At 43.1% G+C, this 24187-nt stretch overlaps 9 protein-coding genes across 9 annotated transcripts; 8 read left to right on the top strand and 1 right to left on the bottom strand.

The window, feature by feature from the left end:
- Nucleotides 1-2139: 2139 nt before the first annotated feature.
- On the bottom strand, nt 2140-4296 carry BDB00DRAFT_777080 (major facilitator superfamily domain-containing protein; the record flags this gene model as incomplete). Its single annotated transcript, XM_053120295.1, has 7 exons — nt 2140-2309; nt 2390-2767; nt 2927-3050; nt 3237-3364; nt 3671-3728; nt 3816-4021; nt 4155-4296. The coding sequence occupies 7 exons, from the start codon at nt 4294-4296 to the stop codon at nt 2140-2142; spliced, it is 1206 nt and encodes a 401-aa protein (XP_052972388.1).
- A 3394-nt stretch (nt 4297-7690) lies between these two features.
- On the top strand, nt 7691-9467 carry BDB00DRAFT_985418 (uncharacterized protein). The gene is made up of 4 exons (XM_053130024.1): nt 7691-7945; nt 8097-8182; nt 8293-8421; nt 8501-9467. Exons 1-4 carry the CDS (start codon nt 7786-7788, stop codon nt 9194-9196), a joined length of 1071 nt encoding a protein of 356 aa, XP_052972387.1. The 5' UTR covers nt 7691-7785; the 3' UTR covers nt 9197-9467.
- A 157-nt stretch (nt 9468-9624) lies between these two features.
- Nucleotides 9625-11540, top strand: BDB00DRAFT_880186 (S-adenosyl-L-methionine-dependent methyltransferase; the record flags this gene model as incomplete). Its single annotated transcript, XM_053127963.1, has 3 exons — nt 9625-9945; nt 10031-10132; nt 10212-11540. 3 exons carry the CDS (start codon nt 9625-9627, stop codon nt 11538-11540), a joined length of 1752 nt encoding a protein of 583 aa, XP_052972386.1.
- Nucleotides 11541-11765: 225 nt separating this feature from the next.
- Nucleotides 11766-13348, top strand: BDB00DRAFT_262921 (uncharacterized protein). The gene is made up of 3 exons (XM_053116700.1): nt 11766-12818; nt 13036-13135; nt 13202-13348. The coding sequence occupies exons 1-2, from the start codon at nt 11990-11992 to the stop codon at nt 13107-13109; spliced, it is 903 nt and encodes a 300-aa protein (XP_052972385.1). The 5' UTR covers nt 11766-11989; the 3' UTR covers nt 13110-13135; nt 13202-13348.
- A 1813-nt stretch (nt 13349-15161) lies between these two features.
- BDB00DRAFT_863036 (uncharacterized protein) lies at nt 15162-16757 on the top strand. The gene has a single exon (XM_053126108.1). The coding sequence runs from the start codon at nt 15299-15301 to the stop codon at nt 16472-16474; it is 1176 nt and encodes a 391-aa protein (XP_052972384.1). The 5' UTR covers nt 15162-15298; the 3' UTR covers nt 16475-16757.
- Nucleotides 16758-17015: 258 nt separating this feature from the next.
- BDB00DRAFT_863035 (Thiolase, N-terminal domain-containing protein) lies at nt 17016-18698 on the top strand. Its single transcript, XM_053126107.1, has 4 exons — nt 17016-17153; nt 17243-17286; nt 17375-17872; nt 17961-18698. Exons 1-4 carry the CDS (start codon nt 17116-17118, stop codon nt 18575-18577), a joined length of 1197 nt encoding a protein of 398 aa, XP_052972383.1. The 5' UTR covers nt 17016-17115; the 3' UTR covers nt 18578-18698.
- Nucleotides 18699-18940: 242 nt separating this feature from the next.
- On the top strand, nt 18941-19628 carry BDB00DRAFT_262800 (uncharacterized protein). Its single transcript, XM_053116698.1, has 2 exons — nt 18941-19132; nt 19239-19628. The coding sequence occupies exons 1-2, from the start codon at nt 18981-18983 to the stop codon at nt 19408-19410; spliced, it is 324 nt and encodes a 107-aa protein (XP_052972382.1). The 5' UTR covers nt 18941-18980; the 3' UTR covers nt 19411-19628.
- BDB00DRAFT_777089 (Alpha/Beta hydrolase protein) lies at nt 19515-20855 on the top strand (the record flags this gene model as incomplete). Its single annotated transcript, XM_053120296.1, has 7 exons — nt 19515-19653; nt 19729-19852; nt 19911-19996; nt 20124-20214; nt 20321-20469; nt 20523-20633; nt 20707-20855. Coding segments are annotated over 7 exons (849 nt in total), but the record flags the coding sequence as incomplete, so codon positions are not given.
- A 987-nt stretch (nt 20856-21842) lies between these two features.
- Nucleotides 21843-23998, top strand: BDB00DRAFT_934449 (uncharacterized protein; the record flags this gene model as incomplete). The annotated part of the gene is made up of 1 exon (XM_053129154.1): nt 21843-23998. Exon 1 carries the CDS (start codon nt 22169-22171, stop codon nt 23996-23998), a length of 1830 nt encoding a protein of 609 aa, XP_052972380.1. The 5' UTR covers nt 21843-22168.
- Between the last annotated feature and the right edge of the window lie 189 nt (nt 23999-24187).

Genomic DNA, 24187 nt, shown 5'->3' with positions numbered 1-24187 from the left:
TCGAACCTGAAATTAACGCAATACAGTATACCCCCGTTAACGTCAACCCCGATAACGTCAACCCCGATAACGTCAACCCCCGATAACGTCAACCGATTCGCTGGTACCCTTTCAAATTTAGTAGTGAGAGATTTTGCCTATTCTCTACCCCCGGTGGTCGTCAACCCTCGATATGGTCAACACTTTTGCTGGTACCCTGAGGGTTGACGTTAACGGGGGTCGACTGTATGTACAACAATATCAGGTATTGCATCTGTTAGAAGTCCCCTCTTCCATAGTTGCTGATGAGGACTTTGAACGCGCGTTTAATAAGTGGGATCTTGTAATACATAGCCTAGTGAGTCATAATATCGACGTTTTTTTTCAGAGCGTGATGCCCCTCCGTCTTTGCAGCTGCTTCGAGTGCCTGCACAAACTTGCGACCAAACGCCGTTGCACCGAGCTTGTGATAGACTTACTTGGTAATCGACTGAGTGTGTCCACACTACTATCATCTTTGGATCAAACTACTGTTAACGTATATATCCGATCGGGTTTCCCTTATCATCATCCCCTACATTTGATACTTTCGCTAGTGTTGATATCAAAAGTAGCGTCAAGCAAATCAAAAATTTCAAAGTGGCTTCGTTAGATTGCATGAAGAATCTCAGTAGTATAGCTCCATGTAATTTATATATGTACTCGAGGCTTGGACGCTCACAAAAAAATTATATGGACGTCAACACATTTCTGGATGTCTTTTAGAATACTGGCTTGCCGGATACGGATATTGGTGTAGTTTGATATAGTAGTACCGCCAGCGATCATTGAAAGACAAAAGAAGGGAAGGGGGTAAACTGAAATGGCTTTTACTTGAAATGTAATAGATAAAAGTTAAGCACAACATTATTATTTTGACTCATCAATAGCAGCACAAAACAATGCGCTTCTAAAAACTTGGCAAGTTTGGCGCCGTTGAAAGCTATTGTAGATAAGAAACATCAATAACTTGACGGGATACAGTAGCTGCGCCGACTGTTTATGACTGAGTGTAACGATTCGGTTGGCGACTCCATCAACACGTTTGTCACGACGAATCTCGAAATCTTCGGCTGCAACTAACACGTTTCTGTGGTTCCTGCACTGAGTGATGAAAGGAGCCACATCCAAAAAGCAACAAAATCAAACTACTGGAATCCGAGTGCTACCTTCTAACTTTTACTCGGGCGAGCAATTCAAATTCACTCATCTTTTCGCTGACACACAAGCATATGGCGTCAATGGATGAGTATTTTCCGAGACTACCGTGTCTGAAGCATAACAAGTCATTACAGCAAACCCAGATTCGAATTTGCCAAAAATTTACAGCAATATACAGACACTGATACTGCAATGGATTCAGGAGAGGAGAACGTTGATTTATTAGCACGTTGATGCGTCTGATGCTGGTGCTGTGGCAGATGCACTCTTCAATTTTGCTCCTCTTATAGCACTCATATCATCTTGTTCTAATAGAGAACCTACGGTAGTCACGCTTTATCTCGTTTTTTGAACGTTATGCACAACTTTCTGAATCGTGCCCCGACAACAGTCATTACAAACCATCAATTTCAATACTGTAAGGAAATAGATACTGTGTTGGCTGCCGTGGATACTATAAAGACGTTGGACGGTCAGTTTCAAGAGTTGTAAATTGTAACAGGCGAAGGTATTCGCGCATTCATCAGCAAGACATCCAGTCGACTGACAAGAGTTTGCTTTGAGGCAATGGATCTAATGACCAACGATGTATAGTGTCGCTCGGTGGTTGTGAGAGATTGAATAATCGTCATGCACATCCTTAGCGGGCTGAATGGCCGAGGCGTATAAGCTTTAGCTAGCAAACCGAGCCGCAGTTTTACTTGACCGACGCTAGATTACTGTGAACATAACACGCCTTCATGTATTCGTGAGGTTTGACAAAAATTGTAGTGTACAGAGACTTATATTCCCCATCATCAACGCAAAAAATCAATAAAGAATAACTTTGTAACACTCTGTTGTACAACCCGTTATGTATCGTTATCTTTTGATATAATCATTGGAGTAACAAATAAACAATTTTATGTGCATGTGATCGTATCATAAGCAAGATATGCAACAGTGCACAGCAGACAATAGCTACTGAAATAACCGCCTTTTAAGATATGAAAAACCAGTAACATGATTTCCTAGAAATACGAGGGCAAAGGGAGCGACCACGAACAAAACCGACGATGCAGTAATGCACATAATTGTGAAGTTGGTGCATTCAAACAGATATCCGCCAAATAAAGGACTCGTCAAGCAACCTACATATTCAAGAAAGCATATTTTACTTACGATCAGTCAGTGATACATATCACAAAATACAACTGGATTATATACATACCAGATGCAAACGCAATATTCGAAAGACCGTAAGCATAGGAACTAGCACAATCGCTCCCATTAGCTAATGATTTGGCAACACGCGATGTCTCAGGCAAGGTGGCTCCCTTGTACACGGAAGCAAAGAATTCATTGGCAGCTGTTGTGGTGATCAATGGCACTACACCACCGGGCGTAGCTCGATTCGAAATGCCTGAGACAGCCAAACAGGCTCCACCAAGTATCAATGCTGAAAAGGAAAGTATTTTGGCACCAATGCGATCGTACACATATCCGGAGATAATTGAGCCAACGACTGTAGGTATCAATATAATGACTAACAATAAGCCGATCTCGCTTGTGTTATACCCCCATTCTTCGTTTAAATATATTGGTAATACTGGCTGTATATAATAAATATATAGCAAAACGTGTTATACATTTATATATCAGCTTCGCTTTTTGGGAGAAATGATTGATAATACACAAATTATAGATTACACAACACCATTTAAAGTGCACTTGAGTAGAGGATTAAAGCATTTATATACCACAACACGTACCTCAAATACTACGACCGCCCACCCAGAACAAAAGGAAACCAAGATAATCGTCCATATTTGGGGACTACGCAGAAGTCGCATCGTTGTGATAGTGACTTCCTTGTCATCGTCAATTTGCGACTTTGATGATGATAACGATGTCCTTATTGATGAGGCTCGTTCAGTGGGTTCCTGCTTTTGGATGCATGTACTGTTTCCATCTCCATTACTAGCAATAACATTAGCGATAGTATTAACCTCATGATTGCTCGTTTGTTCATACCTATCTATATTATGCTGAAGGTGGGGTGGCGATTTAGCATGCACACAAGCTTCATCTATAGGTACAGTAGTAGCAGAAGTATTGATCATCTCTTTCTCAGAGCTATCAACAAACCAATCGTTTGGACTGCTACGACGTTCTACTATGAGTAATATCAAGAGCAACTCAAGTCCTACAAAGAAAATACTGAAATAAAACGGGGCCTTAAAACCATAGTGGAGAAACAGAGCTACATGTGTACATTTAGAATTATTACAGAGTTTAGAATGATGCGTTTACTAGCAAAAATCTTGATTATACCCTTTTGTTTTTGTATGTATGTATATATATACTTACCACCTATATCAATAAATCAAGTAGTAATTGCAAAATAACAGTGTTTGAATTAAAACCAGTCAATCATACAGTTTAACTGCCATTTTGTCACAGCATCTTTATATACATATAGCATTTGCACACTACTACTTATTATACGCACCTCCTATCGGTCCACCAACTGCAACACCACCCTTGTAAAACATGTATGCTTTCCCCATCTACATGAAAGCATAACCAATAGTCATGAGAATTGCAGATATCTAGATGTGTGTGATTGATATACTTCCGTACATGTGCATGCATACCTGTTTTCCCAGAACTTCCGATGGAAAGTGATCTGCTACAACAACATATCCGAGTGTGGTAATGCAGCCTGAGCCGAGACCATGGCACAGACGTCCCAGAGCAAGCATCCAAAATTCAGTGACAAACAGGAACAGGAAAAGGGATATAATTTCGATACAGACACCCATTAGCATGACACCCTTTCTATTCCGAAGCACGTGGTCATCTAGAATTACACATTCACAATAACAATTGACAACAATAATGGTATGCTATGCTGTTAGTATCGTTAATCATTCCATATATATATAGCGCTAGCCGGAATGACGTATTATGGTAGCAGATACTACAGTACTTACTGATTAAATTAAATATCGGTGATGCTCCTCCAAAGCCTGCATAATAAATCGCCAAGAGTATTCCAGTGTCACTCGATTTTCCGCCATCGTGGCTGTTGATTTCATATGTTGCAGCATATTCTTGTTGTTGGATGTCACTCATAGTATTTAAAGAGTTGCTTTGATGCATTGAGTCGAGCATAAACGGCACTTGATGGGTAAATGTCATAACAATGAAAAATAGGGCTTACAGTATACGTAATCTACCTATTCGTTCAGAGACATCGAATATTCTTACTTATTGGTGTTATCATGCCGTATAACAGCTCCTATCACATATAAATGTTTTTTGGTAAAACAAAAAACATGTGACACGTAGAACTTGTATGCTGACGTTCTACTATTATCTTTATGAGAGAATAGGTACTTACGTTTGTAAAAAATGAAAAGCTCACAGTGGCCAAAATAAACAACGGAGAGGATCGATACTTGAGTAAAATGGGTAGTTTTTTTGATACCATCGTCTTGCTCTCTTCAATGTCATCGTCGCCACTATAATTATTCTTTCCATTTTGCTGCTTTTGCCCTTCTCGTTTCCGTTTTTCTTTTGCAGTGCCTCCTAATAAAGTCATCTTGACAATCTGGTCCCAATGTTAGTAAGGAGAATGTACCGTATGACTCTCCTAACTGTGTGTACTGTATCGCAGAGCACTATATACATGCTGGTATGCACATACAACACCTCTCTTGGTTGACGTAGCGTAGATGATATATCGCTCGAGCAAAAATGTGTGTTCCTTTTGCAAACAACAGAATGATCCCTAACCGGTTATTGTAAAGGAGAAGAGAATATGGGGAGAAAGTAGCGAGTTTTTACGTAAAGGCTTTTATATGAAGCACATCGGAGTCATAGGGTTATGCATTGGAAGCGCGTTTGATTAGATTTTGCGGCACGTAGAGTGGACCCCCTTTAATGTCAACCCTGAAGTATAACTGAAAGTGTTGACGCCAACGGGGGTTGACGTTGAAGGGGGTAGACTATTCAGAACCAGCGCACCCCGACACAGTGTATGTAAATATGTATGCAACGTAGTCGTCCCTGACAATATATTTTCAACCAACAACGAAATGAACTCTTTTGATTGTATATGTTTGACCTTGATGCTAAGGTGTTGACATTGACCTTATGTAGAAGTTGAAATTTATCTCTGCTAAAAATGTGAGGTTCTCAGAAAAAGATTGACCGTATCGGGGTTTGACATTAAAGGGGTTGACATTAAAGGGGGTCCACTGTATATGACAGTAATTTACTAATTACATTCAAAAATGGGTTTTTAACAGCTTGTAGATGGAAGTGTTCTATTCACGTGTTACTGCTAGAGTATAATGCAATAATGCTCGATAATACACTATATGTATAAAGTCGATGGTTTTGTGTGTTAAAAAACATTATACAAAACTTGAGCATACTTTTGAAATGTATGCATACATAATATACGTAGCACTGATCGTTAATACACAGTTTCTTAAAATACGCCGCTCTACTGCATACCATGTGCAGCTAAAACGGTCACTTCAGTTTTCTGCCTTGAAACCTAAAGTAGTACGCCAAACCGAGCTGTGTGCTTCGAAAAAAGGTTTAATTATCACAATCTTTGAATTAATGTAAGAGGATAAAATAATCGTTCACAAATTTATAAACTTTAAAAAGGGTGATGTTTCAATACTACTATTGCTAGTAGTACGTACCTTCTTTATGACGTAGTCACCTTCTTTTCTGTTGGCTCACGTATAGTATAAATAAGCACTTGGCATTGTCTAAGAACTAACAAGATTAAATGTCGGTCAGTTCTAGGCACCGCTGTTTTTCTCCAGCCGCGTTTCAGACCACTTGAAAATTTTCTTTTACAAGTGAGTAGACTGAACTGTACAATTAAGAAGATATGGAATATATAAATTTGGGATTGTGTACTTTGTTTTTTGTCTGTTTCTTGTCGATCATTCACAAACTATCGAACGAAGGCTTTTTAGAGTATATCATAGAAAGCATTTTTGAACGTTATCTAGGTGCACTTTCATCTTTTTGCGAGTTTAGCGTCACCAGCGCATTCGCTATTGACCACCACTTTTCTGTATTCCAACAGTCTCTCTATGTAATATGCTTAAGTGGGATGTGCAGCCATAATGTGTTCCCTGCTCGTTCAAATTCAACATGACGGTCCTGCAACATTAAATTTTGATTCTACCCAAAAACATCATCATGTGATCTCTACAGCAGTTGTCGAATGAGAATAGTGTTACTGTCATTTAAAAGTACGTTTTCACACCAGTTTAAGGATAAGGAAGTTTGCTGTAGTAGTGTAAAGCGAGAAAAGGGCGAAGGGCCTGATGAAAGCACGACATTATATGTTGGTGATACTCTACAAGGTATAGCCATGAAGTGTCCTGGTGTCGCAAACATGATCCTCACTTTTCTTTCTTCACGTTTATATGATAACATAAAGAGGACATATGGTACATGATATTTGATATTAAATGCATTAGTACTTCTTCTGCAATTTGTTTTTTTCCGCCAAAATCGCGAGATCTACTCAAATCTTATAGTTGCGTGGCCACTAATTTAGAGTTAAGTCATAGACCGCTAGAGTTGCTAAAGTTACGTGGTAAATAAGAACGTACGAAGGTAAGGAGGCACGGTTTGTCGCAGAGCTGTTATTGATACATAATCGATAGCAATATATGAAATTTGATTTTGACAGAAACAAAACGAAGAATTATGAAGAAACCAAACTATTAATTTGTAGCTTACCATACAAAGCACAGTGCTGTTTCCTAACGAATGCTGGGATGTACATGCATATAATGCTATTTCTGTGAGCAGGCTAGAATTTTTGCTTTTTTTGACAGAAACAGAGAGTTTCAATAACGATATACATGTAATAATGATGTATAAAACGCGGAAGATCATTACTACTACATATTTTGATATGCAAACATTTATATCACTTTTCTCGCTTATCAATTAGTGGGAGCCCACAAGGTACAAGGTCAGATGCATGAGGATACAAAAGAAGACGCACAGCCTGCTGCCTGTTGAAGGACTTGAGCAGGATCATGCCAGGGTTATAAGATTGCAAGGTTACGTGTATGTCGAAAAAGGCAACCAATAATTTGTTTGTTTGCATATGCACCACCGTAAACACGCGCACACACGACCCTGCTTTTACATAACTGAGCATAGTACAGTAGTATCGCCCAGAAGATGAAAAGAAAAACGGCCATCATCAAAAGCAAGATCAGTTCCGTTGTTTCAATGAAATTTCTTTTTCTGAAATGAATATAAGATCATCCAAAGAAAAGCGTGAGATGCGCGCCTTGTGCAAAAATGTAAAAAATAAGCCAAGTGCAATCAATAGCTGCGTTGATGGTTTGATGTGAGTATATTAGATGGATGCTTTTGTTACCTGGTGATAATAAACACCCCGCGCGGTTTTTGTCATACACCGCAATCCTGGTCCGTTTCACCCTCAAAGTTTCTATTAAAGCCGCTTAGGGTGCTACAAGACATGCTCTGTCTCGGAGTAAAGATTTTTAATTTTGCCACCCTTCTCTCTCTCTCTCTCTCCACCCTTGTTACTATTCTTTTTACTCCATGTCACATTCATTCCTGCTGGAGTTGACTGGGTTACAGCAAAGTATTGCTGACAATGCAACCCTTGCTGGTGCTTATGGCGAAGATGGCGGTGGCCATGCTCAACCGCAACTCGATTGGAAGAATGTCGCAGTTGCTTCGGGCTTCATTCTGGTCAACGGTAACGTAACATATCCCTCTCATTTTTTTACGACGGTGTATTAGTGAAGTACTACTCCCACAAAGCAACCCTATTACCAGACACCCAGTTTACGTACATGTGATGAAATGGAATGAGGAAACTGATAGATTGATCTATTGTTCATATCCAGGCATCATGTCGGTCGTGCTTGGTTTAAAGCTGGAAAAATCACTTATCATTGCATCGATCCGATGTCTTGTACAGCTTACGATCATGGTGAGTGCAGTACTTTTGCATGCTGGTGGTGCTGACCGAACGGGGCGCTTGAATTTTAATCCAAAACAAGTACTCATTGTTGGTTGCATGCGTCTGCATATTCATTATAGGGCTTCATCCTTGAAGATGTCTTCAAGGCTCGACATCCTGCCATCATTATGCTAATGACATGTGTGCTGATCTTGCTCGGTACTTACGAAACTGTATATAACAAGTCCAAACAAAGTTTCCGCGGCATGGTAAGTAGTATTTTTTTCTTTCGAAAGGAAGAAACGTTTTAGTCATATATAACATTCACTCAGACAATTTCGTATACAGTTTCTGGCAGTACTACTATCAACCGGCTTTTCAACACTTTTAATTGGCATTATCGGCAGCAGATTCGCAATGGAACAACATCCATTTTGGATGCCTGAGACCTTCATTCCTACGATGGGCATGCTATTGGGCAACATGATGAGCGGCATGGCTGTCGCATTAAGCAGCTGTCTATCCAGTGTCGGCACTCGCAAGGAACACATTGAAACGTATCTAGCATTTGGTGCTTCGCGATGGGAGGCTGGCCAATCGATCGCTATTGAGGCCGTTCGCCTGGCTATGTTGCCGACGATTAATCAAATGTCTGTGATTGGTCTCATTTCGATCCCAGGCATGATGACAGGTCAGATTTTGGGAGGTGCGCCGGTCATGAATGCCGTGAGATACCAGCAAATCATCATGTTCTTGATCTCTGCCAGTACCGCCCTGGGTGTCCTGAGCGCTGTCGTCGCTTGTATTCGTGTCATGATTGATAGTCGTCATCGGTTGCGTCCAGAACGTATCATTAACGGTAAAGCAAGCGTGTTTCGTGATGTCGCTGATCTCATTGTGTACGCTTGGAAGTTCTTTGTCTACCTCTTGTGCTGCTGTGGTCGACGGAATAGAAAGAACAAGAAACAGCGTCGTGCTTCTTATCAAGAAGGCGAAGACGATACTGATCACGAAGATGCTCGACGACCTTTGCTTAATAATTAACCATTTCGTTATATCTTATTCACCACTACCGTGCTGAAGCCATATTGTCATAGATTCCCAATCCAACCCATCTACAGCACGCCTTCACCAGTTCACACTCGCTATCTGCTTTTCCTCATCTCCAGCTCTCTTCTTTCTTGTCTTTTTACTATTCATATATCATTTGCAATCTTACTCGATACGCTTCATATCTTCCATCCTATCTTTTACTGTTACTGCTATTATTTATGAAGGAAAAAGTCTTTTGCTGTTTCTTGATACAATTTCAACGGGGGAGTAAGCTGCGTTTATATCACAGCATTTACAAGATGTGTGTATAAATTAGGAAACTTTTGAAAGTCCCCTCGTCAGAAAAAAAAGTTTCTTTATCATATACCTTGTTGTTTTCTTTTCTTCCTTCCTTCCTTCTTCTTTCGTTTGCCAGATAAATGTCAGATTCGATCGAACGCATAAACTACTTGAAAGCAACGGTGCGGGACGCCGATGCAGATACCCGGATCAAAAAATGGCTGTTGAAACATTATCGTCATATTGTTCAATCACAGGACTGTTGTCGTCGTGCATTTCACCGTAAAGAAGTATCTGTCAATGGCCAGTTGGCTGAAGAAACTCGTATTTTACGAGCAGGCGATGTTGTTGAAGTACGCTATGATCGAGCGATCGTCGAACGCGAGAAGATGAAAGCCATTCCTGTTGATATCCGATATCAGGATGAACATATGGCAATTGTTTGGAAAGCACCTGGATTGGTTTGTACTTTTTTTCTTCTTCATTGAAAATAACGATCTCGGGTGCTTTTGGATATTCAAGCAAGTATGATGTCTTTTTCTTTAGAGTGGATTGTTCGAGAAAGCATTGATTTATGCGTTGACAAACACTACAGAACAAGAGAAATTCTGGTGTCCATATTCTCTGCAAAAGGCTGCATCAGGTTTGGTAAAGCGGAATCTTTTATCTTCTTTTATCCCTATATCTGTGCTGTTTGGATTCTTAACACACAATGTCAATGATCTAGTTGGTAGTCGCCAAGACAGAAAAGGCCAAAGAAGAATTAAGTCGGCAATATCAGAATGGCGAAATAGATCTGACAATGCGCGCAATTTGTCATGGTCGTGTGCCACCCGATCTACTCGATCACTTGGAGCAACCGCCTACAGATCCCGTAAAGGATGAAAAAGACGACGCTTCAAGCATGAAGTCGTACTCAACAATAACGAATAAGCCTGAGAATAACGACGATGACGGCGACGATGGTGATGATCAACACGAAGGAGTGAAAATAGAGCGATCACCCACGGACCTTCTCAAATCAATTTCAATCGTCAACATCACCCGATCGAATCACGCCGAATACTTATCGACTGTAGACTTGGCTATTCGCACACCCCTTGCAAGCACACCAATCCGACGCGTTCTTTACGGTCAGCAACACCCAATCGTGGGCAATTCAACCTATACCCGGTTTTTGAAATCGAGCAAGGACAAGGGCCTTTGCATGAGCGTGATTCACGTTGCACTTGTCCATCCCATCACCAAGCAACCATTGTCATGGCAAGCGCAAGAGCCGGACAAATTCGAGCTGTTGCGGGCACGAGAACACAAGTTTTGGGGCCGACGGATGGATGAAAAACTAGAAGCCATGCGTAAAGCAGGCGTGTCAATGGACGGTACGGGTGGCGATGAATTCGTGGACGACATGTATCAAGAAGGAAACGGCAAGCCATTGGCATACAGACTGGGCGAAAAAGAATTCTGTCAACTCAAGTTTAAGGTGACCGAAGCATGTCTGGTTCCACGACCGAGTTCTGAAACACTTGTGCGAGCGACGGTTGATTTACGGCCCAAACGTGTGTTGGATATTGGCACTGGATGTGGCAATTTGCTCTTGTCGATATTGCACATGTTGCACGACGACACCGTGGCTGGCGTCGGGTTGGATATCAGTGCAGATGCACTGCAGGTGGCCAGGGAGAATGCAAGTCGATTGGGACTTGCTGCGGAATTTGTGGAAAAGGACATGTCGCTCTTGCCAGAAGCTGGGTTGGGATTGTTTGATGTGGTCGTGTGTAACCCGCCGTATCTCAGCGAAAAGGCAGTGTTCAAGCATCGGATGTTGGAACACGAGCCCGCCACTGCATTGTTTGCCAATGACGACGGGTATGAATGGTACACGGTGCTGAGTAAGGTGGTGCCCACACTCATGCATCGGCAGTCCAAGCTGGTGCTGGAGTGTGGCAAAGGCATGATGGAGCGAGTGCAAGTGATCATGGCGGGCTGGAAGACAGTAGAGGTGCGCAAGGATTCACAAGGATGGAGCCGCTGTCTTGTCCTTGAAATGGAATGATGAATGGATTTAATATGCAGCAGCGAAATTACGAGTCAGCAGACCCCTCCTCCCCCTCTCTCCTTCACGCACACACACACACACTCTCTGTTGTTGCGAGAAATAGATTGACCACGGCAGCTAATAATTTCCACCCGTCTTTCCGTCTTTCTCTCACACCCAAAACCACAATACCTCTTGCCTGGCATTTCACACTCACTTTTTTTCTTTTGGTTTTTAATTTCATTACAATTAATTGCGCAATCTTCATCCTTTTCTCTTGCCAATTCCACACACATTGAAAAACGGTTCGTCTTTTCTTTTCTTTGCTCCTCTCCATCCCTCTCCTGGTTTCTATTTCCTTTTTGCTCATTACATATCTCCCCGATTTGAAGAGATAACTCTTTCCTCTCCGCCCCTTTGGACAACAAACAACAACAACAACAACAAAAGTTCAAAGACAATTGCAAATGACGAATCGTGGACGATACGGTACCACCTCTTCAGCAATAGCATTCCCGTCTGCTGGGTCGCAACGGCAGCCGACTGTATTCAGTGTCAACGGAAGCAGCGTAAATCATGCAAACCTCCGCCGACACCTCCGCCCTGACGAACTGCAACCACAGGATCCACCACCACTCGTACGACAAGGCGCATTTATGTTTGACGAAACCGTGGATCCTGTATGTAGAATTTGTTTTGGTATCAGCGAGGACCAGGAAAATGGACAATTCATCCGGCCTTGTCAGTGCCGCGGGAGCATGTACGTACCTTACCAATACCCATACTATCATCATTCTTCACAATCGTCATTACCATCACCGCCACCGCCAGCACCACTTCAACTACCACCATCATCACCGTCGTCGTTGGCACAACAACAACAACAACAACGGGGAGGAGTAGAAGAAGAAGATGGAGAACAAAGTACTAGTAATGATAAGAATTATAATGACAAAGGCTCACCATCATTCCTCCTTTCTCCCTTACTTCATCATTGTCACCATCAACAACACAGTGGCGACGTACATGACAAGTGTCTAGAGAGCTGGCTACAATCTGTGGGTACCACACGTCAATGCAGCACTTGTTTACATGACTATACCTTACCACCAACAACGTATACTTCACAGCAGCAGCATCATCATCATCATCGTCGTCGTCAGGCTTCTTCTTCCTCCTCGACCGCTCGAAAACATATTAGTAGTAATTACACCACTCCACCCCCTGCACGCTTCGCCCTTCCTGCATTACTTTCGTCATCATCCTCTACAAAAAAGCATCCTCATCTGTCGTCAGGTAAATAAAACAAATCAGACAACAACCGCCCTTCTTTCATACATTCTAGAATTACGATATTCCCTGAGTAAATATTTGGATGCAATCTACAGTCTGTGCGTGTGCATTAATGGACGGATGGTTGAACCCATCACTAAATAGGTTTACGCCATCATTTCACGACAGCGCGATGCATAGCGTATGCAACAGGCTTGATACTAATACTTTCCTTGGGCAGGCAATCTATTCATTGCACTGAGCTCCGCAAGGTACCTGGCTCAGAAATCGATGATAACCCTGAAGCACCGTTAGGTCGTCCGGATTACATATGGCTCCCGGTAATATAATTTGTTTGCTTGCTATCTGTATGCGTTATAAATACTAAACAAAAAGATCGTAAATAGATTGTGGATTGGGGGTGTTGGCAAACCAGCTACTGGGGACAATGCTTGGCGCTGCTCGAGTACTTCCTGTGGCGACCGGGCTATCTTGCTTGCTTTACATTATGTGCCTCCATTGCATATCTGCTTGTCCACTTTTACCGTATGCCTTCTACAGCACCTCGTTCATAAGACGTGCTTTTCTTCAGCAATACCCCGTCCACTCGCACACACACAATCTCTCTTTCTTTCTTTTTCTTCAAATGTATATATTTTACATTATACTCAACGCCTTTCGTTACATAATGTTTTTCCTTTGGCCTACCTAATTTCTCAATCTCATACTACGGGGAATGGTGTTGGAGAATAAGCAGAAAGGAAACTGTTATAGAAGAAGAGCAAGGACGGGTCCTTTTTTCTTTCTTCGTTACCCTCCATTCCCCTTTATTCACTACTTTTTGTCCAACCACCCCTTCTCTATCTGGATTTACACTTGTGCTTGTAGTATGTATATACTGCTTTTTTAATGTAGCATAGCACTTGATTTTTTTTTTCAATGGCGTTAGCATGAAAAAAACGATATAGTTGATTGACATCATCACGCTCACGACGACAAGGATCATCGTCTAAAAAAAGAAGAAGCTAGAGACAGAGCATTGAGGCTGGCACCAGCATCCTCCTTCTCACCAGTGTCTTGACCAACACAAAGATTAGACTGTATATACTTTGCAGATCTCAAGCGGCTATCTCATCACCACTGCCATGGCGCGACACCCAAGCAAGTTCGAGTTTCGGTAAGGACACACAGTTTCCATCAGCATATCCAGTTACAAGGTGCTTATATGCGGTTTCTGTGCTTACCATATTAGGACCTCACCCCGCGAGGTTGCCAACTTTATTCTTTTACCGTGACAACGCTGATACTGTGGTATTCTCCGCTAGCGTAAATGTCTATTATAAAGACAGTACAACACGAATCTCTTTCACGTAGGGGGCAAGGGCATTTTTATATAATGAAGAGTTGAAGAAAAGGCTTTTTCTCTTCCTTTTCCTCAAAGGCGGGAGTGCTGTGGTTCACAATAAACAACATCTATTTCCAAAATGAACAACATGCGCTGCAAATATATATGGTATGCAAACATGTGGGGTACCTTCTCATCAAACAGAAATATTGCGTAGTGTGCGCCGGGAGGAAGTTGGGGAAGGCGCTGAGGAAGAGGTGACAGATATGTAGTAGTTAGCAGCAATGGAGTTGTCTCGCGTGGACTTTGATTTGGGGGATAGTTGGTGAAATTGGATCTAGGGAAAAAAATAGCCGATCAGTGCGACGCACCAACAACATAGATCTGGTAGTGCCTATGATACATAGCCGCATAAGTCCAAGTACAGTATATAGCACACGTACTAAGGAATCAGATAAAACGTAAGCGTAATCCTGCTCCTATATCTTTCCAGAACAAATTTAGAGTTGTGATGCATCTTTCGATCTATTGCATCTGCTCTACGCACCCACGCACGTACTACTACTCAGCTCGCTAAATATCGCAATCTACTGTAAATGCCGGTTTCTCGCTTGTAACATACGTATCTGTATGTATAGATCGCACTCACCTATGAACAGTATGTAGTGATCTTAAAAGGCGCCTCTCCTTTTATTTTCATTGTAGTTTTGCACTCTTGTTCCTCCTATATATCAAGGCCATCCATCCATCTTATCTTCCATGGAACTATAGAATGTTTCCCCGGAAAAAGAAGCCCGTTTTTCTCTCTTTTCTCTCGCCGGCTTTTCGCATATTTGATCACTTTTGGCGCTTTTTATTGATACCATTTTGTTGATTTTGTGTGACCGACCCAACGTGGGCATGCTTATTGAGGGGTGGGGAGGTGGGGTGTACTAAGTGTATCATTCATAAGCTAATTGGACGCTTGGTGCAACATTTGCTGTTCCCGGACCACCTTCCTAAACTCCACCCCTTTTCCCCCCCTCCCGTCCCCCGGACCCTCTCTCTCACTTTAAAAAGCTACGCATTATTGGGGTGAACCAAAAAAAAAAAATCGTTCCAGCCTTTCTTTCCATTTCATTGCACTTTTTTTTTTTGGTGCCCCACTCGCTCTACCACGATGAACTCCCAACACGAATCCAAGAAAAAGAAGCCAAAGCCGCTGTTTGGCCTGTTTCGAAGCAGCAACAAGCACACCAAATCATCGTCATCATCATCAGGAGTAGGTACAAATACTGCTGTCCCTGCTGTGGGCCCATCCACTCCTTCACCACCACCACCACCTCCACAATTGCCTGTCAGTATGGGCTATGATCCATACGAACCTGTGCATTCTACAAAACCCGTTGAAATCTTATCCAAAAAACCATCGTCCAATACCACTACTGCAAGGCGTCCACGGTCAAAATCAACAGCAGCTGCTACCAACTCCCAACAACAACAACAACGCGCAGCAGCCCAAAGAGCACACAGTGTCAAAGTTCGTGAGCAGACATTGAGTAAATTGTGTGGCACATCACCAACACCATCGCCATCTACTTCAGCGCCTCGGTCAACACCTCCGACATCATCACCACGTCCGCCCATGCCGCGTCAGTTTACACCACCAGGCTCACCAGCACTGAAAAAACATTCGTCTGCCCATGATTTACGTCAAGCGAGTCGACACCAGTACGAGGCTATTCACAATAATACAAATTATCCGCCAATGCCGTTCCCGAGCAATAGCTTGAGTCGGGCTGGATCAAATCCGTATCAACACCAACAACGAACTGCAGCCAACAGTTCTCCAAGGGGAATGATGATGGGAGCAGCACCACCGTCGCCAAGAATGCCCTTGTCACCAAGGATGCCGTCACCCTCCCATTCGCGACAACGGCAGCAACAACTATCACGGCGGTCTCCCAACAACAGTCATGACGACGACGACGACGACGACGACGATGTACCGTTAGCAGTGACGATGGCAACAACAAAGAGCAATAACAATAATTTGCTCGACGAGGGTGCAGCAGAAGAGGATGACAAGGATCTGGTTCCTATTGCAACTGCGCTGAGTGCCAAGGCAAGAGGCGTCGTGGTGGGATCGTCATCGGGAACAACAATGTTGTCTGCTGCGGATAAATACAAACAAAAGGTCAAAGAACAATTGGACATGAGCAGCAGTGACGACGATAATGTACCCATTTCGACAGTCGTGTCACGACGGTCCATGCGTGCTGCAACCTCGAGTCATGGGCGTCGGAAACAACGACCCGGGCTCCATGACACAACGTTTGTACCGCAGGCGGTGTAAACCACTCCCAACTCTTTCCTTTATTATTATTGTTATTATTTCATATGTGTGTTATATATACTATTGCTAACTACATATCACCCATCCCATCCCAAATCCCTTCCCTTCCCTTCATCGTCATTCTAGCCCCCATATACATAGCACTGTCCATGTCGACATCACAGCATCCATTCCACTCATTCATGCGTGTATCCAATCATCCCATTCATCATAATAAAGAACTTGGCCAAGGCGTCTCGGGCCAAGTCCCGTAATTAGAAAAAAAAGAGCCCCTTATTGGTAACAGGGTGTATGTGGGGAGAAAGCTCAAATGGGGCTAATAGCAGCAAGGTTAAACAAAGGAGAATGAATGAGGCTGGTGTGTGTGTGTGTGTGTGTGCCTCAAATGCGCCCATGCTTTATCGTCGACAAATGCGGAGAACCTCCCTCTCTGCTGCTAAAGGGGGTTAGCCTTTGAGCTCTTTTCACACACTTACACACACACTTACACACACACTTACACACACACAATCGCATGTAACCAATTTTCACATGCTGTGCTATTACACATAAACTTTCCACGGGTTTTACTTTTTGTGAATGTGCTCACTCCTTTTCTTCTCCTGCTCCTTCTCCTACCCACTTGATACACACAAGGGAAAATGGCACTTCGACAGGTTTTTATCGTTTCTGCCAAAAGGTAAAGCTGGGAATCTCGGGCTCCCTTTTGTTTTTCCACCATTGCAACATTGCCATTCCACAACTCACACTACGTGCTTTTTGATGTAGAACCCCTTTCGGTAGTTTTGGTGGCAAGCTCAAGGACTTGACTGGTGAGTTATAGAAAGCCTTTTCTCTTATGGCTAAGCGTTCAGGGCGAGCCCAAACTAAAAAAAATGCTTTGTGATTGAACACAAACAGCCTCTGAACTGGGTGGATTGGCATCCAAGGCTGCTATTGCTGACACGAACAAACCCGATCTTCCTATCGATGCTGTGATTATCGGTAACGTGATGCAGACCGATCCTGCAGGTGCCTACGTTGCCCGTCACATTGGCCATCGTGCAGGCTTACCTGTTCACGTACCTGCTCTGACTGTCAACCGATTGTGTGGCTCGGGTCTTCAAAGTGTCGTTAATGCAACCCACGAAATCCTGCTCGGCGATAGCGAGATCGTCTTGGCCGGTGGTGCCGAAAGCATGTCTCTGTCGCCTTATACTTTGAGCGGCAAATCGCGTTGGGGTCTCAAGCTGGGTGTGGATCTGAAGCTTCAGGATTCCATGTGGGCTACGTTGACCGATCAGTATCCCAACCCTACGCCCATGGGTATCACTGCTGAGAATCTGGCAGAAATGTACAAGATTTCCAAGGAGGAGTGTGATCGTTACGCTACCTTGAGTCAGAACCGGTTTGAACAAGGTAATACTTTGGGACAGAACGAGCATGATGGAAAGGAACGAAAGGAAAGAATGAGTATCTGTAGATACTAAATAGAGGGTCTCCCTAGCTACTAAGAACGGCATCTTTGAGACGGAAATCACGCCTGTCGATGTCAAGGGTCGCAAGGCCATCGAAACGGTCGCTCAAGACGAATACCCACGGTCTGGTATCACTTACGAAGCATTGGCCAAATTGAAGCCTGTGTTCAAAAAGGATGGCGGCGTCACATCGGCAGGCAATGCATCAGGTATCAACGACGGTGCCGCTGCATTAATCGTTGCCAGCGAAGATGCCGTCAAGAAACACGGCTTGACCCCTTTGGCACGTGTCGTGAGCTGGCAAGCGTCCGCTGTGGAACCCACCTTGATGGGTCTGGGTCCTGTCCCGGCAATTCAAGGCGCTCTCAAGCGCGCCAACTTGACTTTGGATCAGATGGATTTGGTGGAAGTCAATGAGGCCTTTGCTGCTCAGTACTTGGCTGTGGAAAAGGAATTGGGCCTGGATCGTGAGAAAACAAATGTCAACGGTGGTGCTATTGCGGTCGGTCATCCTCTGGGCGCTTCTGGTGCTCGTATCCTGACGCATTTGTCGCATGCTCTTCAACGAACCAAGTCCAAGTATGCAGTTGGCTCGGCTTGTATCGGCGGTGGTCAAGGTGTTGCCGTTATTCTTGAACGTGTTTAAAGAGTTATCACAATTCGCTCAATAGAAATTATACCAGCGTTTTTCTGCTGCCGATGTTACGATTCCTTGTTTATATAAATGTAATATACAAATACTTTGACTTTTCACGGGTGGACACACTACCCTGCAGTTTAGGAAATGGGCTACTAGGGTACACTACTTGGGTGTCGTCGATACGGTGTTGAATATTCTATGTATGGTAGTGGTGGTAGAAAAAAGAAGGTTGGTTACGATGACTACGAGGAACCGTGTGTCAATGTCTTTTGAGCCTATAAACTCGTTGAACGAATAGTTTCGACAGTAGTGACCAGATGTTTGATAGTTACGCACAAGCGGCATGTTATTTGTATATTCGAATCCCGTCTTTAGCATTTCCGCGTCTTTTTTTTTCTCTTGTTAAAGCATGTCTGCACTGCAAAAGGAATTATTTAGAAAGAGCAAACATCAGAACTTAGATCTGGAATCTGCCGAGACACCATTGTCATCTAATGATACAAAAGTTGAAGAGCAACGAGAAGAAGAAGATTGTGATACTTTGGCAGAATTGAACGGAGGGTAATTAAACTTCAAGCAGGAGAAGGCATATATATATTGTAACGACAAGAACTAAAAGAATACTCGACATTTGCTCATTTATTTAATATTGTCGGTACATGTAAAGATTATCGTCACCTTCGCGTGCCAGTATGCCCGATCGTATGAAGAATAAATATGCACCCGTCTCGTGGAACACGTATTTTGAAAGTTATCAAGATGTAACCATCCCAGACACATCCGATATATCCTTTTTTTTTTTGTTTTGTAACAACTTAGCCTTGGGGTTGTCATCATAAAATCATAAACCACAGCAAAATCCTTGACTCTTGCAACTTTTACACAACACACTTTTCGGGTGTATAGGATAGATGCGTCTTCTAACAACAATAAGGCGTATCCTGTATTTGTGCTTCATCATGGAGCAGGCCATTCAGGCTTATCGTTTGCATTGACAGCGCATCATATCAAGCAGCAAACCGAAGGACAGTGCTCAATTGTAGCCATTGACGGCCGTGGCCATGGTAACAACACAAAACCCAGTTGTTTTATTACTGTGAATTGCAAATTTATCATCCCCGGATGCTAAGGATAGATGCATGCTTCTTATAAACAAGGCGACACACATACATCGAATGATATCGATTTTTCGCTTCAAACCATGAGCGAAGACCTCGTCAATGTGTTACAGCAGTTGTACAAAGACGATATTCAACCTGACTTGATTCTAGTGGGTCATAGGTACGTGTCATTCGTGCTAAGCTATACTCGTTTTTTAACTGAAATCAATCGAAATTAGTATGGGTGGATCTATAGTTGTAGATGTAGCAAGTCGAAAACGTTTGCGCAATGTTGTCGGCGTGTGCGTATTGGATGTCGTGGAAGGTCAGTTCTTTTAAATGGGTTAAAAGTATCCAGGGATATTATTAGCAGCAGTAGTTGCTGTAGTAGGAATCGTTTTTTTTAACTGGAATCCATCAATTCGAATCTTACATATCCCCGTAACATACAGGTTCTGCCATGGACGCACTCGCTTCAATGACTAAAATATTGAGCTCAAGACCACAACAATTCGGATCCGTAGAACAAGCTATTCAATGGAGGTTATTATGGACACAAAGATGAGGGGTGTAGAGAGAAAAGGGGGCGGGGGGGGGGCTACCATCCGTTTCTTAAAGACTCAAGGGAATATACCGATATTTCAAATAGTCTAAAATCAGGCACAGTCATGCACAACTTGAAATCGGCCAAGGTATCGGTGCCCCCACTCGTTCAGATCAAAGATGAAATTGATCCATCTAGTAGTACAACCCTTGTTTGGAAAACAAATTTGACCAAAACTACACCCTATTGGACAGGTAATGTTTCGTGTTGTTTATACAGTATGTGCTAAATTAACAATTACATATAGAATGGTTTGAAAATTTATCGTCCAAGTTTTTGAGCTGCCCAGCTGCAAAGCTGTTGATCCTGGCCGGCACGGATCGGTTGGATAAACCACTCATGATTGGGCAAATGCAAGGTAGAGAAGAGTACGGGAGAGAGAGAGTGTGTGTGTGTGCGTGTTTATTTGATGGGCTAACTTTTATGGATAGGCAAATTTCAATTGCACATTATCCCAGAGGCAGGTCACTTTCTGCAAGAGGACGAGCCAGAGAAGACAGCAAGATGCTTGGTGGAGTTTTGGAAAAGGAACAAGCGTTTAGTCTTACCACCCAAGGTCCCTTTGCCTAATAAAAAATAAACGAGTGTCATTCCTCTATCCCATTATATCCGTGGGTATCGGTATACATTACGAACTAGAGCTACCTTTGAACCTCTCACGGCCATACGATTTATACCACCCGACACCCCTTCTCACTAGCTAAGTACAAACATGAAACGAGACCCTTTGTGTTTTTTAGAGTACAGTACGTTTATTGATGAACTTTCAAGATAACAGTAATACATTCCTAACACGGACCACAGGATGCTCCGTGGTCATCCAAGAACAGCAGTAAACCAGACCTGAGAGTTCAACGATTAAAGTTAGTAACCATTTTTCGCGAATTATAAGCCACCAGTTCTCTCCTCCCAGTTTTCTCGACCACACACCAGACATCCACAAAGAAGAGGGAAGAATCAGGACTTCTTAGAGATATTTACTGTATCACGATAGGCTTCAAGCATATGTGATTTTCATCATTTTCTCTCTTCTTTGTATAATCCAACAACCACATTATAAGCCACAAAAGAAAGCTTGTTAGGAAATTTACCTTATAATAGCATGCGTTCTTGAATCAAAGGAAAGAATACAGACGTGGTTATTGCGTGTGTGTGTGTGTGTAGGTGTGGTCAGACATTCGCCTGTGTATCGTCATTGTGAAGATAATGATCAAAAACAACGCGATGAAAACACAGCCAGTTCGTAAAAGAGCTGGGGTTAACAGCACTAATGTTGTTTATTTGCATTACTTATATCACGGTTACCAAAGCTGTCATCATTCTCCCCAAAAATCCTTTTTTTCCACCTCCTTTTTCAAAGAGAAGGGAAGAAAAAAAGGTTTTGTAAGGAAAAGAAGAAAGAAGGGAGTCCTCGGGGTGATCGCAAACAAAAAAAAAGTTTTTGCGCCAGCCAGGGCAAGCCCCCCACCCCACCGAGCAAGCGGAGATGAAGAAGACGGCAAGTGACTGTTGGGAAGTCGAAGAATATAAAAAAGAAGACGAGGTGTGTTTTGAAAGTTTTTTCTTTACTCACAAAATATATCACGAACGCTTAATTGTGCGTGCTTGAATTTGATCAGGTTATGTCACCCTTATAGTGTTCTAGAAAAACAAAGACGTATAGTAAAACCGAGTGCTCGAGATTTGTGTCTTTGATAGCATTCGACCATCAAGCGTCACAAATAGTTCTACTATAAAAAGCAAGAAAGACAAAAGAAAATGAATACTAGGCGACAGCAAGTGGGGTTGTTGTGTGTGCCAAGTGGTTTGGTGGCGGGGGAGCGGTTCCCAGTTCTTACTGCGATGTGATTGGCGAGAGTGCTCGTAGAGACACGGCCCCAGAAGAGCTTAATAATGGGGCCTGGTAGAGGTGTTGTCAAGAAATTCGAATGCCTGAAGAGCGATGCATCACATCGCTTGGTGAACCAATGGCAGCCGGTGTCAGAAACGGAGATATCCACTGCACCAATCACTGCGCATGATGGACTCGCCCAGAATTTGCATCCCCAGACTGGTGGAAACCAAACATCACATCCTCCATTCTTTTCTCTTCCTTCAAACCCCACAACGCCTTTTCACAATCGTTTTAACCCTTTTCTATCATACAACAGCTGCATGGGAAATATTCTGAGTATCATGGAAGTCAATAATCACAATACTGCTGCTGCATCAATGGCTTCACAACACCAACACCAGCAGCCGCAACAACACGAACAAACCATAGACGCGATTGCTGCAGCCGCTCCAAGCGATGAGGAAGACGGCCCCGCATTAGCAAACTATTTCCGCGAACTTCAACTCGAACTGACCAAGCAAATGCACGAACGGGAATCTAGATTACCCAAATGTTATGAAGAAGGCACGTTCTGGATTACGCCGCCGAACCCATTCTTTACGTTGTGGAAAGCCACTACTTCAACACCACCCGTGGCAAGAGTAGAATTGGAAACGCCCTATGCTGATAGCAGCACTGATGCTGATGTTGCTACTGCTACAGCTACCGCAGTCTCAGTTTCCGCAAACGGTGTCTCCGCTAACACCACCAATGATAATAGCAATAATCCCGCTATTACTGATACCATCAACACCACCGACAATCATGCCTCTAATCATAGTCAAAGTATCGACAGTCTGAATGCTACTACACACAGGAATGACGAGAAAAACAAGGGTAGCAACGAGGATACCAATTGCAACGACAATGCAGCTGATTTACTCTACGCAAACATGAAACGACCGCGTGTATTTGTCTGGCTCGTACATCTGCTTGTCGATACCTTGTACTGTCCATCCGAAGGATGCGACCGTAAAAGACTACAATCGCATGGCTGGGCGACAGCACCATGTGCACGACGCATTCTGGATCTGCACAGCGACTTTTACCTGATGAGTTATCGATACAAGTGCACACATTGCAAACGAACGTTCTTTGGCCACGACCAAGCAATTCGCGACTCATTACCTACACCACTCGCAGAAGAATTCCCCGCCGTGTTATCCCATCGAAGCGGTATCTCACAATCCACACTTGAACTCATGCAAAGTTATTCCAACTCGGGGGCAGTGGGTCAATTCACTCGGGTACTCAAGGAGCACCATGCTCTACGATCGGCTCGATTGAAATTGCAAGTTTTAACTGCCAAAAAGGAGGCTAAAAATGGCAGCAATAGTAGGAGGGACAGCAACAACTCGAATGTTGCTATGGCCCCATCCCCTTGTTCTCCTCAGTCGAAAATGGCACTAACATCATCCACCGCACTACTACCATCCACTAAAAAACGACGTATTACTTTACCCGCAGCAGCAACACCGTCAACCACGTCGTCGTCCCCGAATGGAACAGTTCCTGTTGCACCGGTACCACAACAACATCGGTTTTCTATACCTCCACCGATTGCTCCTCGACCGCCACAACCAACGCCTGTGTTTTTACCACAGCCTATTTTCGCCATGCATCCACATTTAATGGCGTTACAGCAGCAACAACAACAGCAACAATCCCAAGCTCCAACAACAATGCAACAGCGAGGAGGAGGAGGAACAGCTGCCATTGTCCCTCAACCGATTCAATTCCAACCTATCTTCTATATCCAGCAGGACGCTCGATCCAATCCATCATCATCGATCCACGTGCCCAAAAAACCTCGCAAGCCACGAACTATTCTCAAAAAACCCACAAATTAAAAAAGAAAAGAAGTGTATATCCATCTATCAAAAATAATTATCTATACATTGTGTTTCTTTGGTGATTATATCTATATCGTTACTATACAATGAATAGCGAGAGCATACCATCCATTCAGAAATCATCCTCATCATCATTTTCATCATTTTGACCCCATCACCATCATTCAATTCATCGATATATTAATT

This window comes from Zychaea mexicana (assembly GCF_025766255.1).
Source record: "Zychaea mexicana strain RSA 1403 chromosome Unknown BDB00scaffold_221, whole genome shotgun sequence".
NCBI classification, from domain to species: domain Eukaryota; kingdom Fungi; phylum Mucoromycota; class Mucoromycetes; order Mucorales; family Lichtheimiaceae; genus Zychaea; species Zychaea mexicana.
Note: the sequence above shows the minus strand (reverse complement) of the source record. Positions and strands in the feature narration are given on the sequence as shown.